This window comes from Arvicanthis niloticus, chromosome 2 (assembly GCF_011762505.2).
Source record: "Arvicanthis niloticus isolate mArvNil1 chromosome 2, mArvNil1.pat.X, whole genome shotgun sequence".
NCBI classification, from domain to species: Eukaryota; Metazoa; Chordata; class Mammalia; order Rodentia; family Muridae; genus Arvicanthis; species Arvicanthis niloticus.
This window is the reverse complement of record NC_047659.1, coordinates 127,160,613-127,186,527: the sequence shown is the minus strand read 5'-3', so window position 1 is coordinate 127,186,527 and position 25,915 is coordinate 127,160,613. Positions and strand designations below refer to the sequence as shown.

At 46.8% G+C, this 25,915-nt stretch overlaps 1 protein-coding gene across 1 annotated transcript in view; it reads right to left on the bottom strand.

The window, feature by feature from the left end:
* Ctnnbl1 (catenin beta like 1) overlaps positions 1-25,915 on the bottom strand; it is a 160,847-nt gene that overhangs the window by 72,712 nt on the left and 62,220 nt on the right. The window contains exons 5-10 of the mRNA XM_034496023.2: positions 24,141-24,238; positions 16,421-16,514; positions 13,559-13,650; positions 5,289-5,361; positions 5,004-5,062; positions 3,531-3,679 (exon numbers count right to left, since the gene is read on the bottom strand). Of these exons, the coding sequence (XP_034351914.1) occupies positions 3,531-3,679; positions 5,004-5,062; positions 5,289-5,361; positions 13,559-13,650; positions 16,421-16,514; positions 24,141-24,238 (565 nt within the window). The remainder of the gene's footprint in view (positions 1-3,530; positions 3,680-5,003; positions 5,063-5,288; positions 5,362-13,558; positions 13,651-16,420; positions 16,515-24,140; positions 24,239-25,915) is intronic.

Here is a 25,915-nt window from a genome sequence, read left to right as displayed (position 1 = left end):
CCTGCTGCTTCTATCACAGCATGAGGCTCACTCTCCAATATGACCACAGTTTTCCAAGACGTCTTCATTTGTTCTTTGGCAGTGAGAGAAGCACAAACACACAAAAAGTGCCCCTCCTCACCATTGATTCTGTCAAGTACTGTGAAATCAGGACAGCTCAGGAGTGAGGGAAAGTCACTTGACCACTCAGCTCCCCCCCCCCCCCCCCCAGGAAGGAAGAAGACAAAGGCTTACTGAGAACCCAGTCTCATAAACATCTGCCAAAGGCTGCCTTGAGCCTGGAGCAGAAAGGAGGCAGAAAATACTACTCAAGACACAGCCCAGGAGGGCTCAGGAGGATGAAGGAAGATGGCTGAGAGTTCAAGGTCCAGAGAGGGGACAAAGCTAGAGCATAGAGCCTGTGCTGGCTTTATGGGTGCAGTGGAGCCTGGAACAGCCTTGCATCTAGGTCTCCTTGAATCTGAGCATCAGTATCTCAAACAGGCTGTAGCCTGTTCTTTGCTCTTCATCTTCTAAAAAAGTGGCCAGGAAACCCAGGACAAAATACTTCACTCCATGGTCTTTAAACAAGTCTCTCTCCTCTCTGCGGCCTGTCTATGAGATCAGCTAGAAATTCCGCATCAGTGGTTCTAAACAGTAAGAGCGTTTTAGATTTTCTGCCTCACGCAGAGAAGATGGACTGAAAGCCAATGTACATCGATTATTGGACAGGAGAAGATTGGGTCCCTGCTCTGAGAAGCTCACAATCCAAACGGGGTATGGTGGTGCCCTTAAATGTCAGAATTTAGGGGGCAGAGGCAGGCAGATCTCTGTGAGTTCCAGATTTTCAAGGACTACAGTCTCACTTGCATGCATGCATGTGTATAAATATACTGCTGGTAGTCTTTGCTTATTCATACCAGAAATGTAAAAACTTTCCTAGATATGTATGTGAAAGACTGTTCCTCCTAACCTCCTAATAGTTACCAACTATGCTATATCAGTTCCTCAGTGTCTGTTGTTTTCAGTAGCCTCTAACTTTCTTAAAGGCAAGAATCCTGTCTTGTTTGCCACAAAGGCCTAGCACTTCATATACAGTTGACACAGTACCTCATTAATGTGTTAGTAGCTGGAGAAGGACCCAACTTTATAAAATTTGGTTCCCTTAAGATCCTTGAAATTTTAGCACTGTTTTCTTATTTTTCATAAAAATAAATAAGTAAACAAAAGCCAGAGGCAGAAAAAATTCAAAGCAACTCAGCAAATACACAGAACCTATAGGTGAGCAGCCTGTGCTCCAAATCATATCCCCTCAATGAAAGCCCATTCTCGAGCTGGATCCCACGGAACCAAGAAAGTCCCAGAGTCTAGAGTCTGATGGAATCAAAGAGAAAGTTCATATTCAGGGCAATAAAACCACTGAACACTTCCTGACCTTCTAGTGTTCCAGCATCCTAGTTTTGAATGGGTTTTGTCTAGACAGAGAACAACTTACATATAATAAGGGGAAAAATTCCTTCCCAAATTTTCCATTTGGGAGTCGGAAGGAGAAAACAATGAGAAACAAAGAACGTAGAGAAGAGACAAAGGGAAACCAACACTGAGTCTGTGAAGGCCACTAATTAATACAGAAGACAGAAGCAGACTTCAGCAGGAAAGCAGTGGTGGCTCTGAGAGGGGCAGGCTCTGGCTCCCAAGTCCTTTGGAGCTCTTTAATTAGCCTCCCAGAACCCCAGCATTCCAGTCTGAATAATCCATATTTCTGGTTATTTATTCAGCTCCCCACTGCTACACATTACGGAGCCATATGCTGTAGGGATCCATCACTTCATGTCTGCATTCAGCCATCCAGACACTGGCAGTTCAGGCCTGAAAGAAGCTTGGTGACAGTCCCTGGAGAGAGAAGTTTTAAGGTTAGAGAACCCAGAAAGCCAAATGCTTTACACACTGTTTGCTTGGGAGCTGGTAGCCATTTCAATAAAGGACAGGCAATTAGAAGGGTAAGAGAGGAACACACACTCTCAAGAAAGGAAAGCCAGAGCCACCTCAACAGCAGAGGCCTTGGAGTAATCTCCCAGAACTCTCTCGGCACTTTAAAAAACATCTTGCTTTTAAAAGCAATTTCTCAAAAGAAGATTTTCAATCAATCCAAGGTCTAGGATATACTGTCTGACAGCCATATTTTGGCTCTCCACAAACCTTTTAAAGAAAAGGAATTTTAGAGTTATCTACATTGATAATCCCCAAGTCATTTAAAACACAAAACTGGTCATTGTGAAGTTCATTATGATAGTGAAACCCCAGAAATGGCCGCAATGTTCCCTGCATCCCTCAAGTAGTTACTGCCCTTTCATGAAGTTTATGTCACAGGATGACAAATACTGCATTAAGTTAAAAAGGAAATAATATGAAATGTTAGAATGTGGCAGGACTAAATGTTAAATCAAACAAACAAAAGACTCCCACCAAAATAATAAAATTGATGATATAATAATAGTAATAACAACAGTAAGACCAAGAAGACAGTATTCACCCAAAGGCAGGCTATGCTTGGGTGACAGCCTGGGGCATTTTAGCTTCTGGGAAGACTCAGGCCTTGGTTACACCTTCGTAGGCCTGACACTTAACAAACACAGTAACTAAAATATTCTAATAGAAAACAGACTGAACATCTACAGTCTAAATCATGCTTAATAAATATACGTTAAATTTGTAAGACACTTTCAGAGACATAGCTTCGTTCAGAACTGTCACTGCACAATACTAGAGGTTTCACAATGGTTGACCCCAGCTTAGGTTCATGAATTCCATAATGATTAGAAAATTCCAAAAGTGTTTGCAAGCAGTACCCAGAGGATCCCAATTTCAAATGCTGTCCGTTAGTGGTACTTCACTCTAGTCACCTCCTCAGGAACTCTCTTTTCTTTCCCAGCCACACTCCTCAATAAAATAACAAAACAAGCCATTTCTCCACGTTGTTTCCAACTTTAAGATCCTTTGGACTAACTGAGAGGCAAGAGCAGTACTGTCTGTAGAGAGTAGAGCAAAACGAAAAAGATAAACCCAGCGTTCTAGAACCATTCTTCATACTTTCATATTCCCTGTGCTTTGGCACACAGCACACACAGAATTCATTACAGAATGAATAAATATGAATATTTTGCTGTCAACAGCAGGAATATAGACAGAGAGGTCTACGGAGCGTACAGATTTAGAATTGAACAAATCTAAGTTTAGAAGGTAATGCTTAGCTTTCTCCAAAACCAACACAATTAAAGAAGAAACAGAGACATGATCCTCAGGGCAGTGGCTGGGTCACCAACTGACACCCAGCACACAAACAACGTACACCTTCATGTGCTAGCCCACCCTTCAGAAAAGCTCAGACACATTTGGAATACATCCCCAGATGAACAGTCTGGATGAATAGGAAAGCCAAGTGACTAAAGGACCACAGCTACCCGTCCTAAAGCCAGGCTAGCAGTGCCGGGCAGACAGACAGGTACCAGTGAGGCCTGGGACAAACCGACAGTTGGGGCCCGGAAGCATACCTGAGCATGAGGTTCATGAGCTGAAGGCCCTCGCCCTTCAGGAAGCGCTCTCGATTGGAGCTGAGCATCAAGCAGGAACAGAGGGCATCAAACAGGTTCTCCATCATCTCCTGCTCCTCAGCGGTGCTGGGGTTGTGTCTTTTAAATACCTGCCAAGGAGAGTAGAAAGGGGCCATCAAAAAATTTTGTCCCATCAGCCAGCACCCTACAGTTTTCAAAGCCTGCCAAAGAAACCGAACTCTACAAATGAAGCTCTTGCCAATTTCTGGTTTAGAGAAACTGAGTTTTCTGGCTTGTGGGCACTAAATAAAGATATACAAGTTCACATAAAAATACTAAACACTGAGGCAAGCACTGGGTCCAAGAGTGACTGACAGCTTCAAGGTGGCAGGTCAACCAAACAAAACAGCACACCTCAGCCCTTGTCCACTGTGAAATGACGGAAACAGACAAGGCCATACTGGACACACACACAGTGAAACTGAGAGGGAATGTGTCTGAATCCACAGCTCAGCTCCAAAACCCACTCTGGCAGAAAGCCCTACATCCTTGTCCCTGCTCAGTCCAAGCCCACCCCATCCCCTTTCTAATGCACCCACAACCCAAAGGAGCCAATCCTAACTCAACTTGAAGAAGTGCTTCTTCACAACAGGGCTGCTGAATCCCCTCACTCAGTAGCAGGGCTCAAAGTCCCAGGAATGCATCTGGGCAGTTCTGCATGTCAGAGCTAAGCATGAGCTGGGAAAGCCTCTGATCTGGCTGGGCAGACAGCCCCATTCCGTCTACAATTAGTGACTGCACAGGATAAGGCCTAGGCACCTCGTGGGGAACCCAAACAGCTTCCCACCACAAAGCTCTATTTTTAGGGTGGAGGCCAAGTCACTCAGTGGCTGGCACAGCAGGAAAGCTGTATGCAAACTGTCATCTCAGACACTCAACACTCTTCAGCCTGTATCCAAATGATCTATTTTCAGTGCTGTTTGGAGTAACACAGATAAGGTTTGTTAGGAGGAATCTTGACTGCATTTCCAGCATGCCAGCAGGGTAACATTTCAACTGGATTTACATTTCTTTCATCCAGCAAACAGTTTCCACCTTCTCACTTCTGCCTGCAGTGCCACAACCATCCCTACCATCCCTACGACCACAAGCCCACGGAGCGATAGGGCTCATCTGGAACCTAAATGAACAGACAGACTCTTTCAGGGGTGGACCAAAGGGGAGGAGCTAAACCATGCTGGGAACAAGGCAAAAGAACACACCTGGCTCTTCTTGGCTGGAGGACGGAGGAAAGCTCCCTACTTTTGGGTCAGCAGTTAGGAAGGCCCATGCCAGATTCACTATGACACTTGATCAGAAAGGGCCAGTGAGTAAGAAAAGAAGGCAAACCCTGTGCTCCAGTGTGACCTGCTCCTCTCTGTCTTTGTACCTCCACCTCCCACCTCACGGCATGCAGGGAGCAGAACTACTCACGGATAGCTGCTGAAGGAGCACGTCGATTCCATCCAGCTCTCCTAGCAACTCCCTGTTTTCTAAAAGAAGGAAAATAAAGGAAGAAAAAAAAAAAATGAAGCCAACTGTCACATTTTACAGCTATCTACCACTGATCCGTCAGCTAACAAAATCAATACAGCCTGACAGAGTACAAAAGCTGCACAGAAAGCAAGCAGAGAAACCAGGCGATGCCAAAGGCAAGTTCACTGGCTCTGAGACTCTGAGTGTGGCTCCCAGCCTGGCCTGTCCTGGGAGGGGGCTCACCATCATTGTCCTGGAGAAGGATGGCCAGCACTTCGCTACAGTACAGCTTGTTGGCATCGAAGGGCATCTTGGCCTGTGGGAAACAGAAATGAGAGAGCCATTAAGAAATCTTGCTCCCTTTCCAGGGCAAACTATTCACCCACTAGAGATGAGAAGATTAAAGGAAAGGCAGGTCAGGGGGACCAGACACAGATACTCCATACTAAATGGCAAAGGGACAGAGTAGCCCTACCCAGCGCGTGAATGAACCCTCCTCCAGAGAGCCTACCTTGTGTCCATATTTTAAGTCTAGAGACTGTGTGCCCTTAAGGCAAGTAAGAGAAAGTTTTGAGCTTATAAGATTAAAACATATGAAACTCCAACTTACAAGTTACAACCAGAAAATGAGGCTGTAAATTAGCTGATACATGATCAGAGAAGTTGAAAAGAAAGCAAGCTCTTGTTCAGATTAGCAAAAAATATTTATAACGAAGTAGCTCCTTTTGGAATTTTTTTAATGTTTAAAATTTAATTTGAACCCATAAACCTATCTGCTTGTAGGCCATAATCTGCCTACTATTTAAAAAGGAAACCACATTAAATATGCAAAAATGTGTTAATATTTTAATACCTAAATTACTACCCACAATTCTTCCCCTGCGGTGTGCTCTGCAGCTTGCAGACTCAGAGGGGACACGTCCTCTGCAGAGACCATCTTTCACGGCTGTCCAGTACTTCAGCCGCAAGACTTCAACACTGGCACCATCAATGGCACCCGTGCAAACCTTGCTGATGCTTTTATCTATGAGAGGCAGGTCCTTGAAATACAGGCACACAGACAATGGCTTTAATCAGCACGACTCCTGCTTTGTATCTAGTTTTTTGAAATGACAAATAATTTCTGTAGCTGCAGAGGACAGGGCAAGTGTTCACACTGGAGCTGGTGCCTCCGTCACCCCGCGCCATTCACAGAGAGAGCTGTTTGGACATTGATTTTGTACTTAAGGAGGAAGAGCGGTAGCGTCTAGTCAAGCAATAGCCAGCGCCGGCTCAGTTTTCTGTGCACGTCTTCTTTATCAAGCCAAAGTGCACCTCACAGGGTTTTGGGAGGGTGGCCGCATCTGACCCATCTCGGGTTAAAAGATCCATAAGTGCAAGACTGTACACATGCTGCCGCACAGTATGCTCCTCAGGCAAGCTGGAGGCCTTATTTCAAGAAATCTGTATATCAGCTAGAGCTTAACTACAATCTATGGTATATTTTGCCTGAAGAAAGGTGGTTTTATAAACTCAAACCATGGGAGTAGAAAGCCAGGCAGTGGGCATCTGCCAGGATCAAGGCTCCTTCAAACCATTAACGTGCTTACTCAAGTTACTTAAGACCCTGTTGTGATTAGATTTTAAATGATTTTAGCCACATAACTTGCATGTAGCTTTTCAAAAGCCAGGATATTTTGAACCAGGGCACCCTTAAATGAAGGAAGGCCAATGACACTGGGCCGCCACAGCAATGTCTTTCTGAACTGAAGGAAGGCCAATGATACTGGCTACCATGACAATGGTCTTTTTGGGCTTCCATGCCTCTTGTCCTTTAAGGAATTTCACAGACTTCTGCCTCCAAGTTAAAAGGGAGCCTTTCTCTTCCTTTCAATAACTCATTATTGGCTCCCTGCTATATGTAAGATAGAAAATGAGGACTACAACAAAGAGAGGTAAATTAGAGCTGAACCCTATCGACCATTATGGAACTTGCTATGCTACCTGTGTGTCACAAAGTCTGGTGTTTCCAAATTGAGCTGAGGAAGTTGGGTTGGCAGACTGAATTCACCACAGGCTATGTTGAGATTTTCAGGGGAAAGCTGGTGACACTTGACAGCTGTAGAGTACTGCACACACGGCTTAAAGTCCCTTCTTCTAATGACATCATACCTTTGTGGAGTGAGGTTTGGTAGTTGCTATATGAACATGTGTGAGGATCAGATGAGGAGTGACACTCCATTGGTAGTGACTGGAGTGTTTAAGATGAACTCAATGATGCTTTCTTCTAATTTATGTGTGTTTTCCCTTCAAATAGCTATTGGATTGTTAGAATACACACACACACACACACAGCCTCTTGTATCTAACTACCTAATAAACCGTCATATTAAAAACAAAATTATTGAGACAACACCACCAAGAATCAGCAACAGAATCTATAACCGTAGTAAAGTTCTATTTCTCTGTCTGTAAAATGAAAATTAAAACATACTACTTCTAGATAGCAGCTAAAGGCACTTGCCATGTCAGACAATCTGATTTTGATCCCTGGTACTCATATAGTTGCGGGAGAGAAATGACTCCAGTAAGTTGTTCTCTACATGCAGACCATGGTGTGTGTATGCATATACTAACTAACTAAACACATATAATACATTCTTTTTAAAAAAAAAAAAAAAAAAGAAAGAAAGAAAAACCCTTCTTTCTTTAGAGAGTTACTGTGAGACTCATGCAGGATAACAGGAAAGCTTCTCTAAGGCACAGTGTGAACTGAGGCTTCTGGACTGGGGTCAGAATGTGTGAGCTAAGAGTCTCAGCTCTAACCACTAACTGTGATAGGTTAGACTTAATCAAATGACTCTGCTCTCCTAACCCAAGGTCTCCTATGTGGTTGTGCCCTTCCTTCTGAGGTGGCTGCACTTAATGAACTGTGCTGAATCAGCACTCCTAACAGGACCAGAGCACCTGAGACCTCTCTACTGAGGACTCCTGGTTGCTCAGATCTCCAGCTCCTGCTCAGTCACAAGAAGGAATCTCCAGTTTACCAAAAGTAAAACTAAACAAAACCCAAACTGGAATCAAACCATCTTTTACTTAAGACAGAAGTTCTTTTGTTGAAAAATTGGCACAAAGGAGAGCTCTAATCAGGAAGCTATACTGTTTGGATATGACGGCTCCCAGCCCTGAGCTGTGTGAGGTAGTTTGGCAAGGAGGCTGCTTTAGAGAACCAGACCCTGCTTACTGGCCCTCCTGTTCACTTCATTGGGCTTTCTCCTTATCTGAAAACTGGAGACAGCTGCATGCTTTCAGCAGAGCTGTTTACGAGGATTAGAGCACACTGGCAAGGACGTGGACGAGCATTTCACATGTGGTAGCAGTTAATACATGAAAGCCAGTGTTGGCTCGGGGAAGCAGGAGATGATGGCAGCAATGTCATTTGAAGCAGGGTGGGTAACTAACCCTTCATGTCTAGTCAAAGATAAAACATACCAAAGAAACTTAATTCCTGTTTGATTATCAGCTAGAGATTCCACACTACAAACTGCCAAATAACAAAGACATTTAATCTCAATGAGGAAGGAGAACTCACAGGGCAGGTGCTGTCTCTTGGATATTACAATGGACACCAGGGGTTGAGCTAGCAGGGTTCTGCCATCCAGGAGCCTGGTTATCCTACAACTTTCAGCTGTCAGAGTAATTGCAGAGTCAAGCATAGGTTTGTACTCAGCATAGACAAGCCTTAAATAAAATTAAACTTCACCTTCTTGGGAGCTGCTGCTTTTTTGGAAAGTAGAAAACAAATATGCTAGCATCACCCGCATGGCCAGAGGCTAGAGGCTATATCTACAGCTCACCTGAACAAGGCGGGATAGGGTTCACACACACCACCAGCCCTTTACAACTGTCAAAGCAAACTCCTGTCACCTGCAGCTGAAAATCTTGCATCAACCAGCCATACTGGCGGCTTAAGTCGACCAGGTGTAAATTGATTAGCTCAAGCAGAATGTGGCAATGGTTCCTGGAATGTTGCTATAACTGGAAACTCAGTGGGAATCCTAATTTCATTTCTTATGAAAACTTCTGGTTTTAATGCTATTTTTCAATAGTATATGGCATCCTGACATTTACAAATGCCCCTGCCCCAGGTTAAAATAACAAAACAAAACAAAACAACAACAACAACAACAAAAGTGATTTATGACACAGTATCTTCCTGCTAGAGAGATTTATCTGTTCACCTGCTAATCTGTCTGTACCATTCTCTGCAATGGGTCTTATTCTCCTTAGGACAAATTAGTAAGGTTTCATTTGGTGGATGAAGAAAAGCCCCATTACTTTTGCTACATGCTGCTAGGCTACCAGCATGAAATGGTGTAATCTGTATCTAACGTGCCTGCCACCCATTGGCCCCTCACTGAGAATTACTGAAGGATCCCTAAATAAAAATGGATCATCAGTCAAAATGGAGAGTTTAATCCAACAACCTAGAGCCATAAGGATACTAGAATCTCAGCTCTGAGACTTTCTCTTCCATCACACACCATGAGGGCTCCCTAAAGCATGAGGCTCAGCCCTAGTTTTGAAGATTAAGTACACCTAGGGGGATCTAAGAATCTGCATGGAACTACAAAAGAAAGACAGGGTGTGGTGGCTGGGGAAGCTTTGGGGAATATACAAGACAGAGCGAGCCAGGCCCAGGCCCTTCATTCAGGGTAGGCAGGGTAAGGAGAGCAGCATTTTTAGGAGTCAGCTGTTCGATGAGATCACCTCTACTTTCTGGATGAAGAAAAGCTGTCCCACCAGAGCTGTAATCCAGACTGGCTGACTCCCAGAAGAATTCCTTTAGGAAATAAAACTGAAGGGGTCTGGTTTGCAGCAACCAGAACACCAGATGGGCTAGGGGAGGAACAGCACCATGGGAAGGTCCATGAGAACTCTCTGGGCTGTGGGTAAAAACCCAGCTCCAGCTCTGCTGTATAGGTCTGGGCAAGACACTTAGCATCTATAGGTCTTGACTGTTAGCTATGTATCCGCAGGAGAACGGACACGTGTGCCTTCAATTCTAAGAATGAACGACTCAGGCTGTATGAAAGAGTAGGAACTCAAGCTTTCTCACAGTGGTGTGTACATATAAAACACAGGAGGAAAAAGGCACTGTGCTTGGTAGAGACAGGGACATAAGCAAAACAGAGATCTGACATTTTGATCTTTGTAGTGCAGAAGACAAGCAAAGGAGCTACGCAACAGGCAACAAGGCGACCGTCTCAGAACTGAGAAATGAAAAGGCCAGGCTGAGACAGGGAAGTGGCCTTAAAGCAGGCCGGAAGGTGGGCAGTGAAGATGACGTGGCTATCCCACTGTATCAGTCTGTAGGGTAAGAATGGAAAAGAGGGTTCACTTCTAGAGCCCAGTGGCTCTTAGTGAGAGAATCTTTTCTAGAATATATTAGCAGTGGAACCTGAGATGCTAAATATGCTGGTTAATTGTGTGTCTACTTGACACAGGTAGAGTCATGGGAGAGGAGGGAGCCTCAGTTGAGAAAATGCCTCCATAAGATCAGGCAGTAGGCAAGCCTGTGGGATATTTTCTTAATTACTGATTGATAAGAAAGGGTCCAGCCCATTGTAGCTATCCTTAAGCTAGTGGTCTTGAGTTCTATAAGCATGCAGGATGAACAAGGCACGAGGAGCAAGCCAGTAAGCAGCACTTCTCCATGGCCTATCAGTTCTTGCCTCCAGGTTCCTGCCCTTTTTGAGTTCCTGTCCTGACTTCCTTCAGTACTGAACTATGATATGGAAGTATAATCCAAATAAACCTTTGCCTCTTCAGCTTACTTTTGGTCACGGTGTTTTCATCATAGCAACAGTGACCCTAACTAGGGCAGTAGGTCTGGGCTGGGTCCAGGGAACCTAGTTTTTAAAGTTGCATTAGAGATCTTTCAACACAACTGCTGACAGCCCTGGCTGCCAGGATGGTCAAGAGGTGAAGGCACTTTCACATGCGTCTTCAGTTGCCTTGTGGGACCTCAGTGGTCCCCAGAAAGAAAACAGGCCAGACAAGTGAAGGACCTCTGGCTGCAGCCACCCAGCTCCAAGGGAGGGCAGACTCTAGGTCCAGACCACCAGGACTGTCTCCAAGGCTGATGATGTCAGTGAAGAACACAACATGCACTTTCTTGGGCTGGGGACCCGGAACAAATCAAGAGTCCTGGCTTCTTGCTGGCCTCATGCTTCAGCTTGGCTTGCTTTGTGAATAGTCCATGCAGCATAGAGTTTTTCTAAAGGAACTTGCTTCCCATTGAAATAACCAAATACCAATTTAAAGTTTAAACACTGGAAACCTTGACAATGGTTTTAGATTACAACAAGACTATTCCTGTCCTGAGGAATGTACAAATTTCTGTGCTCCAAGGCAAAGCTCAATAATATCTAAAATAGCAAATGGAAGCCGGACTAAACACCCAGAGGTCTCAATTTCTCTTATATAACCAACCCCCCCCCCCCAATGAATAAATGAATGATTGAGACAGAGAGAGAAAAAGAGAGAGAGAGACAGAGAGACACAGAGAGACAGAGATCGAGCAAGCAAGAGAATGTTATTATGGCTAATTTAAACACCCTTCAAAGGACAGAGGAGTTTTAAAGAATGAGCCTCAAATTCATTATTAAGTCCCAAGGACCTAAAAACCCTGTCCTGACTTCACAAAGACAAAGACTATTAGATTATTTTCTGTATGTTAAGGTTGGGTCTACAAAGTCCACGAGTAACCCAGATTCCTGTTATCCTTTCCTCCACCCTCACTCCTCAAGTGTTTCAATCTAGAGGATGGAAATATTAACTTAGTGCTGAGAAGTAGGTGGGAAAGGAATTGTATTCTGAACAAGTGCAGCTTAAGGCCAAAGACCACCTGACTCAGAAGTCCAAAGGAAGATGGCAAGATGGCAGCATATAAACTAACTACCTGCTAGATACAGGCTGAAGGAGGAAAAGAAAAGAAAGGCTTGCAGGGGCTCAGTGCACTGGGCTCTGCCTGACAAATGTGTGTATCTCCACTGACAGCACCACTGGGTGTAGGATCCTCTGATGTGCATGTGTGTGTGCTGGCCGCCTTCCCCTTAGGCCTGCCAAGACAAGGAAGGTGAACCTGACCCGACATACCCCAGACATTTTGGACAAGCCACGACTACTTCAAGAGTCATTTCCCCTTAAAGAACCCCTCTTGTCTTGCTAGCTGAGGACCTCCATAGTAGGCTCCCTATTACACAGCTGGTCAAGCTAATGGCTTTGCCCTTCTGTTCTCATTTACTCTGTGGGACAGCACTAATTGTTAAAAAGATGGTGACACCGTGCTAAGAAAGAGAGTGGATCCAACAGAAATAAGCATAAAGGATACAAATATGAAGCTAAAAGAAATTAATATGAATAGTTGTCATTATTTTTGAGACAGGCTCTTAAATAGACCAGGCTGGCCTGATCCTTACTGTGTAGTAAAGGATGGCTTTGAACTTCTAATCCTTCTGCCTCCACCTCCTAGGGCTGGGACTACTGGTGGGTACAGGCATCTTACCTACTAGATCACTTCCCCAAGCCCACAAATGGCTATTAAGCAACCAGAAGCCAATATACGTTCTTTGATTCTAAAATGTAAATCAAAGTACCATAGCATAAGTGTTCACTTCCAAGTATATGAAAGCCTTAAGTATGATAATGCCTGACACTGCCGGAAGCAGCAGGACCTTCTAATGCCAGCAGGGCAAATTTGAGAGGCAACAATTTCACAACAATTACCTCAAATGTTAATGCAAATACCCTTTAGCCTGAACATTTCACTTTCAGGGGTTTAGCACACAGATAGGCTATGCGCACCAGAATAGTGTTCGGATGTGATACTCACTATAAACTGCTTACAACAGGCAAAACTTAAAAATGGGAGCTACCAAAATCCCCATTAGAGCCTGGCAAGGGATAGAGCTCAGCTGTCAGGGTGATGATGGCTGAGCATGCACAAGGTCCTGGGTTCAATCCCCACCACTGCATAAATTGGGCAGGATGGTGCACACGGTAATCCCAGCACTTGGAAAGTAGAGGCAAGAAGATCAGAAGTTCAAAGTCCCCTTAAATGCAGGCCAGCCTGGGCTACATGAATCCCTATTTCAAATAAATAAATAAATAAATAAATAAATAAATAGGTATGTTTGTCCAGTGGAACACTAGTCAGCAGTTCAGTGAAAAACAATTTTGCATAAGAAAACAATATATAATTCTTTTTATGTTAACATACAACACTGTCTCCTATATATGTACAGAAAATTTCTTTAACAATATATACAATATTGTTAACAACAGATGCTTTTTAAAAGTAGAACTTAGAAAGGTTCCTGGGGGAGAGGGGGCAAGCAACAAAAGGGTCAGAGGTCCAGAAACCTCCCAAACTAGACCACATGGAGGGCTGACAATGCCCATTCAACACCCTGGTACCAGCCACAGCCAGAGCAGAGACGTGGGGGTGGCAAGGCCACTGGCTCCCTTACCTTCAGTCTCTTCAACAGCCACTGCAGGAGTCCCTGCTGGGCAGCCTCTGTGCACATCTCCGGACGGAACTCGGCCATGTTCTCCACAATAGCTGAAAGAGACAGACGCCTGTCACTGGGGAGCTCCTACTTGCATCAAGCCCGCTTCCCATGACAAGCACTTTAGCCTTTGTCCCACTTCCCTGTATTCTCCCCGCCAGATGCTATTGTCACTTTTAGATTAACCAGGGAATTGCTATGGTTTTTTCCTTTTTCTTCAAATTATGTTACAAGTAGAAGTCATAACTGAAAATGATGGAATTCACAGAAGAGATGAGAAATGGGTTTTTATGCTAACAGAGGCGACTCTAGAGCAGAGCATACCTGTGGGTGGAGAGCTGCCTAGCAAGGCACACTTAGTCCAGAGGCCTGCAGCTAGTCAGGGCAGGGCAGAATCCCCTAAGGCCAGGTAGTCTCTGCTCTCTGTCTCTCTCTCTGTCTCTCTCTCTGTCTCTCTCTGTCTCTCTCTCAGAATCCCCTAAGGCCAGGTAGTCTCTGCTCTCTGTCTCTCTCTCTCTCTCTCTCTCTCTGTCTCTCTCTCTGTCTCTCTCTCTGTCTCTCTCTCTGTCTCTCTCTCTCTCTCTCTCTCTCTGTCTCTCTCTCTCTCTCTCTCTGAATCATATAGAAACCAGGACACTGGCAGGGAGGTGAGTGTGATCTTCTTAATTAAACACAATAATGTGTGCAGAGGGGAAAGGCCATGTCGGCAGAGGTAGCTGCCAGGTAACGGGAAGCAAATAATTGGTCCTGCTATCTCCTACAACAGTCAAAGTGTGACTTAATGGGAAAATTAAAAGTTAGGAGGCAAAGGGAAAAAAGCTATTACATGCTATGATATCAAGAAGAAGGGCCTTAGAAAACACCTCTGTCCTTACCACATCAAATGCTTTCCTTCCCTTCAGGGCCCCTTTGCTTCCTATCTTAGAACAGGCCACTCTCACAGGCAGATACTGTTGTGTGTTTCCTAAGCATAACAGCGAGAACGTGCTGCGCCTGAATTCTGAAGGAGCAAGGGCTGAAGAAACCTTTGCTCTTTTACCCAAGCCAGGCTCCTCAAGGGCCACTGAGAGGAGATTGGCAGTCACTGAGGGAGGGGACACACACTGACAGTGAGCAGCAGAGGGACTCACAAGACCAAACAGTCTCGAGCACTTGTTCATTTTATCTTCTTCTGCTCATACTTTACATGGTCTCCTGGTACACAAAGGAAACAAAGCTACACTTTCTGCCATGGTTTACAGGGTCTTCCAAACTCTGGACAGACTCATGCCCCGATCTCACTGCCCCAACCCCACCTCCCACACTCATTTTCCAAAAGCACAGCCTTGATTTGGACAAGGACAACCCCACCGACTCCTCCACAGGCAAAGGGCCTCAGTCAGGTCCCTTGCAACATTCAGAGGCCCTTGCTCCCAGCTCCTAGGATACTCTCACTGATCTAATCACTGACTCTAAATACAGTGACCCTAAATCTTGTCACTAGCACCCCTTCTTCTGTCCTGGGTGGGCTTTCCCGTCAGACCACCCTTATATTAGCCATGCCTGGCTCCTCCTGATCTGCCCTAGCTCCCAGTACTGTGCCTGATAAACATTGGGCACCCAAGGAGTGGAGAGGAGGCAGGCATGAACTTGAGTGTGGTGGGTGCCTGAGCAGAAACCAGGCAGATCTGCCAGAGCTGTGCTTTCCCCAGCATACCAGGGTCTTTTGATGAACAGCAGCTAAGACTTCTGATACGCTTTCCATGTTGCAGAATCCAGCATTAGGCTGACAGATGGCAATGCCAACTTCTGCCTCTACACTAGAGCCGCCAGCCCCCAACCACAGGCTGTCGTGTTCTCCTCTCGTACTCCCTGGGTGCCCATCTTCCCTCTTCTTTACAATAATCCACACTGAAGAGTCTAGAACTACAAGGGAGCTCTGCAGTAAACACAGAGGAGCTGGGAGGGAAACTAATCTCATAGAAACTCCTGCTTCAGCTTGGCCCCCTTCATTGCTGGAGCTCAGCTTGCAAAGATGCCACCGCTGGTTTAACACAAGAGCAGCCAGTGAGGAAGCGGCCTGCCCAAAGGCATGATTTTAAATAGGCCGATGGCTCAGCGACTGCGAAGGGAGAAACTGGAGAGATTTGAGGGAGACGGAAAGGACTGTAGAGGAATCCACTGACATGAACAGGACGCAGGGGCAGCAGAGTCACTCGCAGTATTTTAACTCAGTTAACCAAGCCGTCTGTACCAAAGACAAGAAAACACTGGCTCTTTTCAACGCAAATACCTTTCTGTAATGTCCACAGACGTGCAGCCACCTGCAGCTTCACTGAAGGAAGGGGGTCAAGAGAAGCCAACACAAGATCACCCACAAACTTAAAACCTGGCTTCTTAGGGCGGGAAGGGCCCCCACAGGATTTCATCTTAACTTTTGGAGGCAAAGGCTTCTAAGCAGAAATTCTCAGTGGTTCAGAGTTCTTGCAAAGATCTGGTTTGCTTTCTAGCACCTACATTAGAAGGCCACACCACTTTTAACTCCAGCATAGGGGATCCGACAAGGATCTTCCAGCCTCCACAATGATGTGAAAACACTCGCAACATGCATATACACATAATTAAAAACAGTAAAATCTTAAAATAAAATTTAGGAGCCAGCATGTTTTCTCTTGGACAGGTACCTACTTAGTGGATTTTGGCTTTTATTCCCTATATGCCAAATCAAGGCTGTAGTTATATGAAATGTACACATGGGTCTTCATTTTTTCAAAGGCAGTTTTGGAGTATAGGGGGAAAAAAAGCAAAAAATCTTTGGTTGTTTATTGGGCGCCAGCCCCTCACCTAGGGTGTTGTGAACACCATCAGCCTCCTCCCTCACAGACTCATCCAGGCGCTCCAGATTCTGCACCAACAGTGCGACCACCTGCCCATCCACCTGCAGGAACAGGAAGCAAAGGGAGAGAAGGGTCTATCACAGGTCAGTCCCCAAATGTCCCCATTCCCTTAGTCACAGCTCTCCATTCAAATGAACAAACTGAGTACAGAACTAGCAGCCTACAATGCTTTCTCAACCCATGGCTCTTCAAGACACCCCAGGTAAGAAAGGGGTCCTAACCCCTTCCTAACCCCTTAGTCCTGACCCAGGCTGGGCAAGCCAGAGATGAATGACAAAAGGAAAACTCAGGGTTACCAAGTGGTGAATGCAAGGGCCTCATGTTCATTCTCCCACCTCCCCTCCCCCAAACTCTGCCTCAGTAGTATCTACACATGATATAAAAACAGGCCATGAGGCCTTTGGGCAAAACATCTTTTACCTCTTACTTGATTCTCACCTTTGAGGTAGGTAGGAAACCCACAGTAGCTACAGAATACAGCCAATAGCATGCATCTGCCAAGGAGTGACACCGAGTCAGGCTTCCTCCTAGAATCCTGAAGAAAGCCTTTCCTCCTTTACACTACCATCTGTACAAGAGGTTCTGGGGGACTGCCTGTGGGTAACCCCAGGGCTGCAGGGAAGGCAGGCAGGCAGGCAGGTAGGCAGGCGGGCCCTGGTTTTCTCTCCTGGGGAAGAGACTATTCAGCTAAGACAGCTGTGATCAGGCATCCAGGAAGACTTTTGAGATGTATACAGCCTCCCTTCCCCTTTCCCAGTGCCTTGCTTGCCTTACATAGGAAATGAGAATGAAGAAGAATTCTACAGTAATCGCAGGAAAATGTGGGGCACTACTTTTGGCTAAAGGAACAACTCAAAATGCCCATGATCAAGGTTGCATCGAACTTTGTACTCGCTCCACGCCATTTACCTCACTGGTGAAGAAAAAGCCAGACGAAAGCCCCTTATCTCATGTATCCTGGTACACTTCAAGGTCTTGAGCAACTCTGAACATAACAGATAACTGAGAAGCCTTACCTCACCAAATAAACTTAGGCATTCACTGTGTGCACCACAATGGGCTGTCAGACAGTATTGCATCTATCCTGGCATAAGACTCACAACTCTCACAGAGCACAAGCAAAGGCTCATAGAGGTTAGGTAGCCTAGCCAGAGACACAGAGCTGGGGGCTGCAATGAGCTATTTCTTTGGTGAGAACAGAAAGGCAGAGAGAAGGAAGGAAAAGGCAGTGAGCACGTCACCAACACTTTCGAAGCCTTTGTGGAGAAAGCTGCACTCTACAGATCTGGTTTGACAGAGCCTAAGGGTGACAGCAAGGAAAAGAAAGACAGGTATCAAATACGGCCTCTGTTCTTTCTGGGTGAGACTCAGGGGCAACATCTGGACATGAAGAAAATCTGAAATTAGTGGCCTGTCTGCACACCCAATTGCTAGTGAGTGGCGCTTTCTAGGCTCTTCCTTGTGCCTTGGAGGAAGGAATGGGGACAGAGCCCACTGGAGAAGAGCTGGTGCCAGAACTGGAAGGGCTGTAGCAGAAAATGAGCTGCTTCCCCCTCTCCCAGGAGATACACAATCTTGCTCTCAAGTCTCATAGCCAGTAAGAACATGAAAATGTTTTCCTTAATAAACTGAATCAGTTATGCATGGGAAAGAAAACAGAAAACATCTGGGGTCACAGAACATGCCACAACTTAGTTTTTCTGAAACCACCCCAACTGACGTATCTCCCCCAACTCTGAATTGGTGACCATCACAACTCTGCTGGCGGCACATGGCTTGTCGCTGCTACACACTGCATGGCCGGCTTCTGCTGCGATGGATGGCCGCTTTATCTGCGTTTTTTGTCTCTTTCCTTGATGCTTAGTTGTGCTTGCCATCTCTGCTGTCTGGAAACTGGCAGGATAATGGTGGTGAGCAGCACTTCCATCCTAAAGCCAAGTGGCTCTGGATGGTGGGTGTCTGGCTAGAGGAAAGTCTTTTTTCTTGTTACAGAAATCTAACTTCTAACAGGCAGACTTTTTAAGCTTGCAAAGTGTGAAACTCAATGTTTAGTTGGGTTAGATACAATTTTATCTGATTGCAGGAGGGCCGAGAGCAGTCAAAATACATTTAGCTCAGAAAACCCTTAGGAAAGTATTTGTATTATGCATGGCTCTGGAGTCGGCTGGTAAGGAGTGCAAATTAGCATTCGGCCTGCTTCCTCCAGCCTCAGGCCTACCTTCAATTTTCTGGATCTGTGACCAAGTCTGAAAGTAAAAACAAATCCTGCTTGGGGATTAAAGCACCAGCCAGAGCAGCCCTGGCCTTGGAAATGAGGACTGTCTGAGGCCTGGCAGTTTCTGATAAGTCTCTGGTATTTCTGCTTGTTAGCAGGTCCCCAAACAGCAGGTCTCACTCAGAGGAGGTTCGAGGGCATGATCAGACATCTTTTTCCACTTGACCAAAGAGGAAGGATATAAGAGAAACAGAGGAAATAGGAAAGCAGACAGATGAGAGGGTCTGAAGAGGATTCTTTTTCTACCCAGCCCACTCCATGACACTCAAAAGCTAGACTGGAGTTCTTCCACCCACAATAGGTTTCAGAAATGTCATATTTAAAAAAAAAAAAAACCAAACATGTGGAAAGGAATCTTGATCAAATAAGTTTTGAAAGTCATAATGCTAAAAGCAGGCCTACAGTCACCTCTTAAAATACGGGCCGCCATTCCTGCCTCCCGTTTCCCACCCACAGACGCCTGTATGGTTGTTCTAAACATCTAGACAGACACTTCCAGTCCAATCTCAGAAGCCTACAGGATGCAGAACCACTCCCCCACACCAAATGGCTCCTCCCATTCTCTTCGGTGCCAAGCTTATTCTTGTCTTGGTCTCTTCCCTGCCCTGCCCTGATCTTGGCCATTTTGAATGGCTCATCTCTTCATGTACCCAGAACTCAGGCCTTTCTGGAGAACCAGGTCTAACCAGACCTCCACTCACTCAGCCATTCCATTTTCATCCCCTGCATGACTGAGACACACTGTGGTGGTTTATCTGTTTCCCCATTTCTTGTCCCACCCTCTGGAAGCAGAGACACCCCCCCACACACACACATCAGTCATACTGAGAGCTACAAGTACCTGGTTTCTAGGACCAAGACAAGTCAGTACGCAGTGAGCATCAATGAATGAAGACCTGTGAGTTTTGCTTTAGGACAGAGAGAAAGGAGAGAGCATGAATGGAAGCAAGAAGGCCAGGAAGCAGAGGCTGACATGGTAGTAAACATCAGGAGACCCTCAGCTTGGCTGTACCTGAGTAGCACAAATCAAACAGCAAACCAAACCAAGGCAGACCATAGCCTGGCCTCAGAACTGGGCATTTGAGAAGGGCTGACTGAGGGCAAGGATGGGTGTGAAGGAAACCCCCAGGCTCTCTACATCAAAGGTACACTTGCTCAAGTCGACAGAAGATGCCTCACGCCTCAGCCACTCTTTACCCTGCTCTGACTCCCCCGCACAATCTGACATTCTGTGACACTTGGACCCCAGAACTGACCAGTTCTACTCTTCATCCCACGGAGCCTGCCTTCTCAACACCCTGTCCTGTATCCTCATTACTGAGTTTTCCTTTCAACGAAACCTCCATCTTTGGATGTCTTATTTAGACCCAGGTCATCCAAATATTTAAAAATAATTACTGAAAATGCTTTCTGAAGCATTTCAAACTGAAAACTGCTGAAGTGTAACAAACATCCACAAACATGTCACCATGTGGTGGATGATGCCTATAATCATCACCTGACATCACCGTCACCTGACATTCACAAATTGCTGGACCTCCACCGGTCCTGGACAACAGCCAGCAAGTAGCAGGAGCCCTAAAGATCTCTAAATACATACTGACACCCCTCAGCTACACTGTGTGACAAACACAAGCATTACCTCCACTATGCGGAAACACGACATGGAAGGTAAAGCAACAGTCACAGGGCACACAGTGAATGGCAGAGCTACAGCCCTGATCAGTCCCCCAGTGGGACCACAACTTGGGAAAGACAAACTAGTCCACAGAAGCTATAATCCAGTGGCAAGTTCCCAGGTCTCTGCTGCAGAGATGAGATGGAAAAGCTCCAAAGAGAAGAGCTAAGGCTGGAGGAGGCGTGACAGGAAGATATGAAGTGTCCCAGAAAGGACACTCACTGCAGGCCATGCGCTGTCTGGTCACTACTCAGGAACCACATGTCTGTGGAGGGGTGAGTCAGGGAGTTCTCACCAATGCAATAAACCGCACATCTATGATCTCCAGAGAAGTCCATCTTCCAGGCTCCTAAATTGATTTGTTCCAAAGCACAAATACTCCCTTTGTGTATACCGAACAGCAATGAATGTGATCCAAAATACAAAACCCCAAAGACTCCCAAGAATGCCAGGACAGCACTTTGCTCACAAATGTGCTACTCTATTGCTGGGACTTCCAACTGGGAAAAAGACCAAGGCAATAACTGCAAACTGCACACCATAATAAATCCTGCCACATGCCCTCTAGCCTCTGCTCCAGCGAGTCCAGGCTTCCAATATTGGCCCCAAATTAAAACTATGAAGACAACTCAACCCTTGTAATATGAGAATACTTATCAAACTTCTTCCTCAATGTGGCACGAGGGCGAGATAAACGGAAGCCTACTCTCCAGCTCTGCCCATGATAGTTACTGACAGCCTCTGAGTGGTAGCAGACAAGCAAACAGCATATTCAACTCCAGAATGCTCAGTGTCTGAGTCACAAAAGCCCCACCAGGATAAAGCCGTAAGAGCCAAAATCTTAAAATAATATAATCATAAAAACCCCCAAACAAACAGGAAATCCTGCACAGCAGCTACCTAACGGCTCCCAAGACTGAGGAGGAACTGTTTCCTTCCAGACAGACAATAAAATCTGCAAGATGCAGCCTTTGTTGGTGGGCCTGGCAACACGGAGACACAAAGGGGGCTTTTGTGCTAGCTGCTGCTTCTATGTAGGTTCACAGCAGCTGCCTGGCTGGCTGTTCCCCTCTCATCTTCTCCATTCACACAGGCAAAGGATGGTAATTAAAACCAGCCCGGGGACTAGGCAGGAAGGCACACACAGGGCCACCGTGATTAACCTCTGGAAGGTAAGACTGCAAAAATGACACTGTGGAGAGAGTGCAGGAGGGAGTGCCACAGCCTTGTGACAAATGCTCCTCAAAACAAAGGCTACCCTGGCAGAATCCTTCCCTTTCTGTACAGTGGTTCTAAGGAAAAATAAAGGTCTCAAAGCCCAGGAAAGTGGCAGCTCACTCTAGGAAGGAGCCTGAAAGGAAAATAGCCATAGAAATTTCCATGCTAGCGACAGAGTCCAGCAGGGCCCAGAGACAGTCCTTCATCTCCAAAGGGTTCACAACCCCTCCACTTACACCACATCAACAGAGAGCTCAGTGTGGGGGAAGATCTGGTGCTGAGAACTTTAAGAGAAGTGGTAAGCATGCTGCAGAGGCGTCTCCTAGGCACTGGAGTTCCCAGTCCAGCTACCTTGATCCTGCACGCCTGTGGGTGGGGCCAGAAGGCAGCTTAATGTGCCTACCATGAATGGCTGCAGTGGCTTCTGAGAAATTATAGTCTGCTCAGAAAGCAGCACTCACCACCATTCTTATCAGAGAGAAGAGGCAGGAGAGGGTAAAAGAAGGAAAGGGAGGCCCAGAGTCCCTAGCAGTGAGCAGAATGACCTCTCATCAGAATTAGGGTAAGAGGCTAGACCAGATTTGCCTCCCCCACTGGCTAGCTTAGCGGTAGTGCCTCTTCAGTCTGGAAGCCTCCCTCGTCAGGTAGGGATCAGAGCATGTAAGCTTTTGTTTCAGTGGACACAGACCTGGCTGAGGGCCCAGCAGAAGGAGTCTTTCTTATATGTCAAGCTGGGACCTGGTGGACAGGGGTTGCTTTGGTGCTGCCTGGGTAACAGGTAAGAAGTGAGTGATATCTGAGGCTCGGCCTTGGCTTCACACACAAGGTGATACATATCTTTAATTTAAACACAGAGGAAGCAAAGGCAGGCAGAGATCTGTGAGTTCAGATCTCTGAGAGTTTGAGGCCAGCCTAGTCTACAAATCAAGTCCAGGCTAGCCAGGGTTACACAGTGAGACCTTGTAACAAACAAAACATGGGCTGCAGTTCTCCCTACAAGAGAGCTCAGGTTTGCTCTTCATTTCTAACACCCCATCTCCCTGACGACCCATCTGTGTACAGTGAGTAACAGTGTCCATCCTCGCTGCAATTATAAAGCTCAAGACAGAAAACAAACATCTGTGAGATCTCTCTATCAAAGGTTAGCAGCAACCCAGCCAGTGAGGGAAAGACACGGAATCAAAGAGAGAAGAGAGAAGAGAGAAGAGAGGAGAGAGGAGGAGAGAGGAGGAGAGAGGAGGAGAGAGGAGGAGAGAGGAGGAGAGAGGAGGAGAGGGGAGAGGGGAGAGGGGAGAGGGGAGAGGAGGGGAGAGGAGGGGAGAGGAGGGGAGAGGAGGGGAGAGGAGGGGAGAGGAGGGGAGAGGAGGGGAGAGGAGGGGAGAGGAGGGGAGAGGAGGGGAGAGGAGGGGAGAGGAGGGGAGAGGAGGGGAGAGGAGGGGAGAGGAGGGGAGAGGAGGGGAGAGGAGGGGAGAGGAGGGGAGAGGGGAGAGGGGAGAGGGGAGAGGTGAGAGGGGAGAGGGGAGAGGGGAGAGGGGAGAGGGGAGAGGGGAGAGGGGAGAGGGGGGGAGAGGGGAGAGGGGAGGAGAGGGGAGAGGGGAGGAGAGGGGAGAGGGGAGAGGGGAGAGGGGAGGAGAGGAGAGAGGAGAGAGGAGAGGGGAGGAGAGGAGAGAGGAGAGAGGAGAGGGGAGGAGAGAGGAGAGAGGAGAGAGGAAAGAGGAGAGGGGAGGAGAGAGGAGAGAGGAGAGAGGAGAGAGGAGAGAGGAGAGAGGGGAGAGGGGAGAGGGGAGAGGGGAGAGGGGAGAGGAGAGAGGAGAGGGGAGAGGGGAGGAGAGAGGAGAGAGGAGAGAGGAGAGGGGAGGGGAGAGGGGAGAGGGGAGAGGGGAGAGGGGAGAGGGGAGAGGGGAGAGGGGAGAGGGGAGAGGGGAGAGGGGAGAGGGGAGAGGGGAGAGGGGAGAGGGGAGAGGGGAGAGGGGAGAGGGGAGAGGGGAGAGGGGAGAGGGGAGAGGGGAGAGGGGAGAGGGGAGAGGGGAGAGGGGAGAGGGGAGAGGGGAGAGGGGAGAGAGGGGAGAGGGGAGAGGGGAGAGGGGAGAGGGGAGAGGGGAGAGGGGAGAGGGAGAGGGAGAGAGAGAGAGGAGAGAGGAGAGAGGAGAGAGGAGAGAGGAGAGAGGAGAGAGGAGAGAGGAGAGAGGAGAGAGGAGAGAGAGAGAAGAGAGATGCTGTTCCACCTCTTCTGGGCCTCAGCTTCCAGAAGGATGTGCTGAGGACTGACCAGGGTTAAGGGACAGAGGAGTCCTGCCTGGAACATTTAGTTACTACACGCTGGTTCCTCTTGTCTCTTCCCTCACAGTCCCACAGAAGAAAGCATCCCCCCAGCTGCATTTCTGCACACTTCCATCCAGCCTCAATCCAGCATTCTACGGATTCCACTTGAGCACGGTGGCAAGGCCAAGACCAACATGTCACAATCCCACACAACCCGAGGCATGAGCTACTTACCAGGGCATCGATGAGAACTTCTGCTCCTTCTTCACTCTCGTGGAGCGTGTCTATGTCAGTCAGCTCCTGAAGGAGATCGACCACAGCTATGGACACATGTGGTGAGCGTTAAGGACATTCCATGCACATTGAGGCCCCACTGACATCTTGTTCAGGTTTTGGCTCTCCTTGAGTCATCGGCCACTGTCACTGTCATTTTTAACACCCTCAGGTTTTACTACTGTCTTTCCTCCGTCAGTGGGTCTCAGTGAATGCAGCTGAACTGACTCACTTACAATTTAGTTTGCAGGTCTACTGTGTTTTCATAATTGCCAAGCTTTAAGAAGATCATCTGGGGAAGCTACGTTTCCAGCCTCTTTACCCTTATCTCCTGACTTCTACTCTCAAGATGCAGCATGACTGGACCTGCCTGGCACAGCTCAGCAGCAATGGCAGGAGAGCTAACTGTGCCTACCAGAGGGTCATCAGAGACCAGGGCAGACAAACTTGCTGGGCTATGTAAAGAAAAAGGTTTCCACAGGGCAGCACTGATCCTCAGCCAAACTCCCTCAGTCTACACAAAGAAGGTGCACAATGAGGATGGAAAGACAGTAAGTGTTAGCAGTGTGTGTGTTAGGGGTGTAAGTGCTACAAGTGTAAGTGCTAGGAGTGTAAGTACATGTTAGGAGTGTAAGTGCTTAGGAATGTAAGTGTTAGGAGTGTGTTAGGAGTGTAAGTGTTAGAAATTTAAGTGTCAGGGGTGTAAGTGCTTAGGGGTGCATATTGTTCTTGCACAGGACCCAAGTTTAACTCCCAGCACCTATATTAAGTAGATCCTAACTCCTGGAACTCCAGCTGCTCTAGGGGAGTAACTCCAGCTGCTCTAGGGGATCCAATGCAACCCTGCCTTCCACGGCCACCTGTACACATGCACCCCTCCCTCAAAGACCTAAGTAAAGTCATTTTTAAAAATGTGTACAATAGAATTGAAACATGGGATAAAAGAGGAAAAAGACAGTGAAGTTTAAGCAAAAGGAAACAAGAAGGAGGGGAAAGGAGTGATTTTCAAACTAGAAGGTAGAACTAAGCTTTCTTTCCCTAGAAAAACAAACTTTTCTGTCTCTCTTCTCCCTCATATAATCTGTACTTACTGAATGTCCATGATTAATTAATAAAGCACCACAAAGTGGTAAAGACAAATCCATTCATGGTTCTGGTCCTCAGTCTCCTCCTCTGTGGAAGGATAATCACAGACATTTTAAGTCTTGTACCTCAGGCAATAAGTAACATGTACCAAACAAGGACACAGACCAGGAACTGTGCTTATGAGCTGAGTGAGGAGATTGGGAATGACTTCCGGAAAGGATGACTGGCCAGAAGCCAGGCAACAAGGAAGATGGGGCCACACAAACTAGTGAGCAAAAGCACAGGATTCAAAGCACAGATGCTGGAGTTCACCAAAATACGGAAGGGGAGAGAGTAGAGGACTAGAAGGAATGTTCTAATTTGGTGAAGAAAAGGCTGCACAAGTGGGCTGGAGAGAGCGGCTCAATGGGTAAGAGAACTTACTGTGCAACCGGAAGGATCTGAGTTCAGGTCCTAGCACTGACATAAAAAGTCAGGTGTTGGGGTGAAGGGAGACAGGAGGATCATGTGAGGCTTGCTAGCCATCAGCTTAGTTCAAGCTTCAGTAAAAGTCCTGTATCTCAGAAACAAGGGGAGAAGACTAGAGCAGGACATCCAACATCCTTCTGTGGTCTCCATGAATGCATGCACAGGGCTTTCGGGGACGGCAG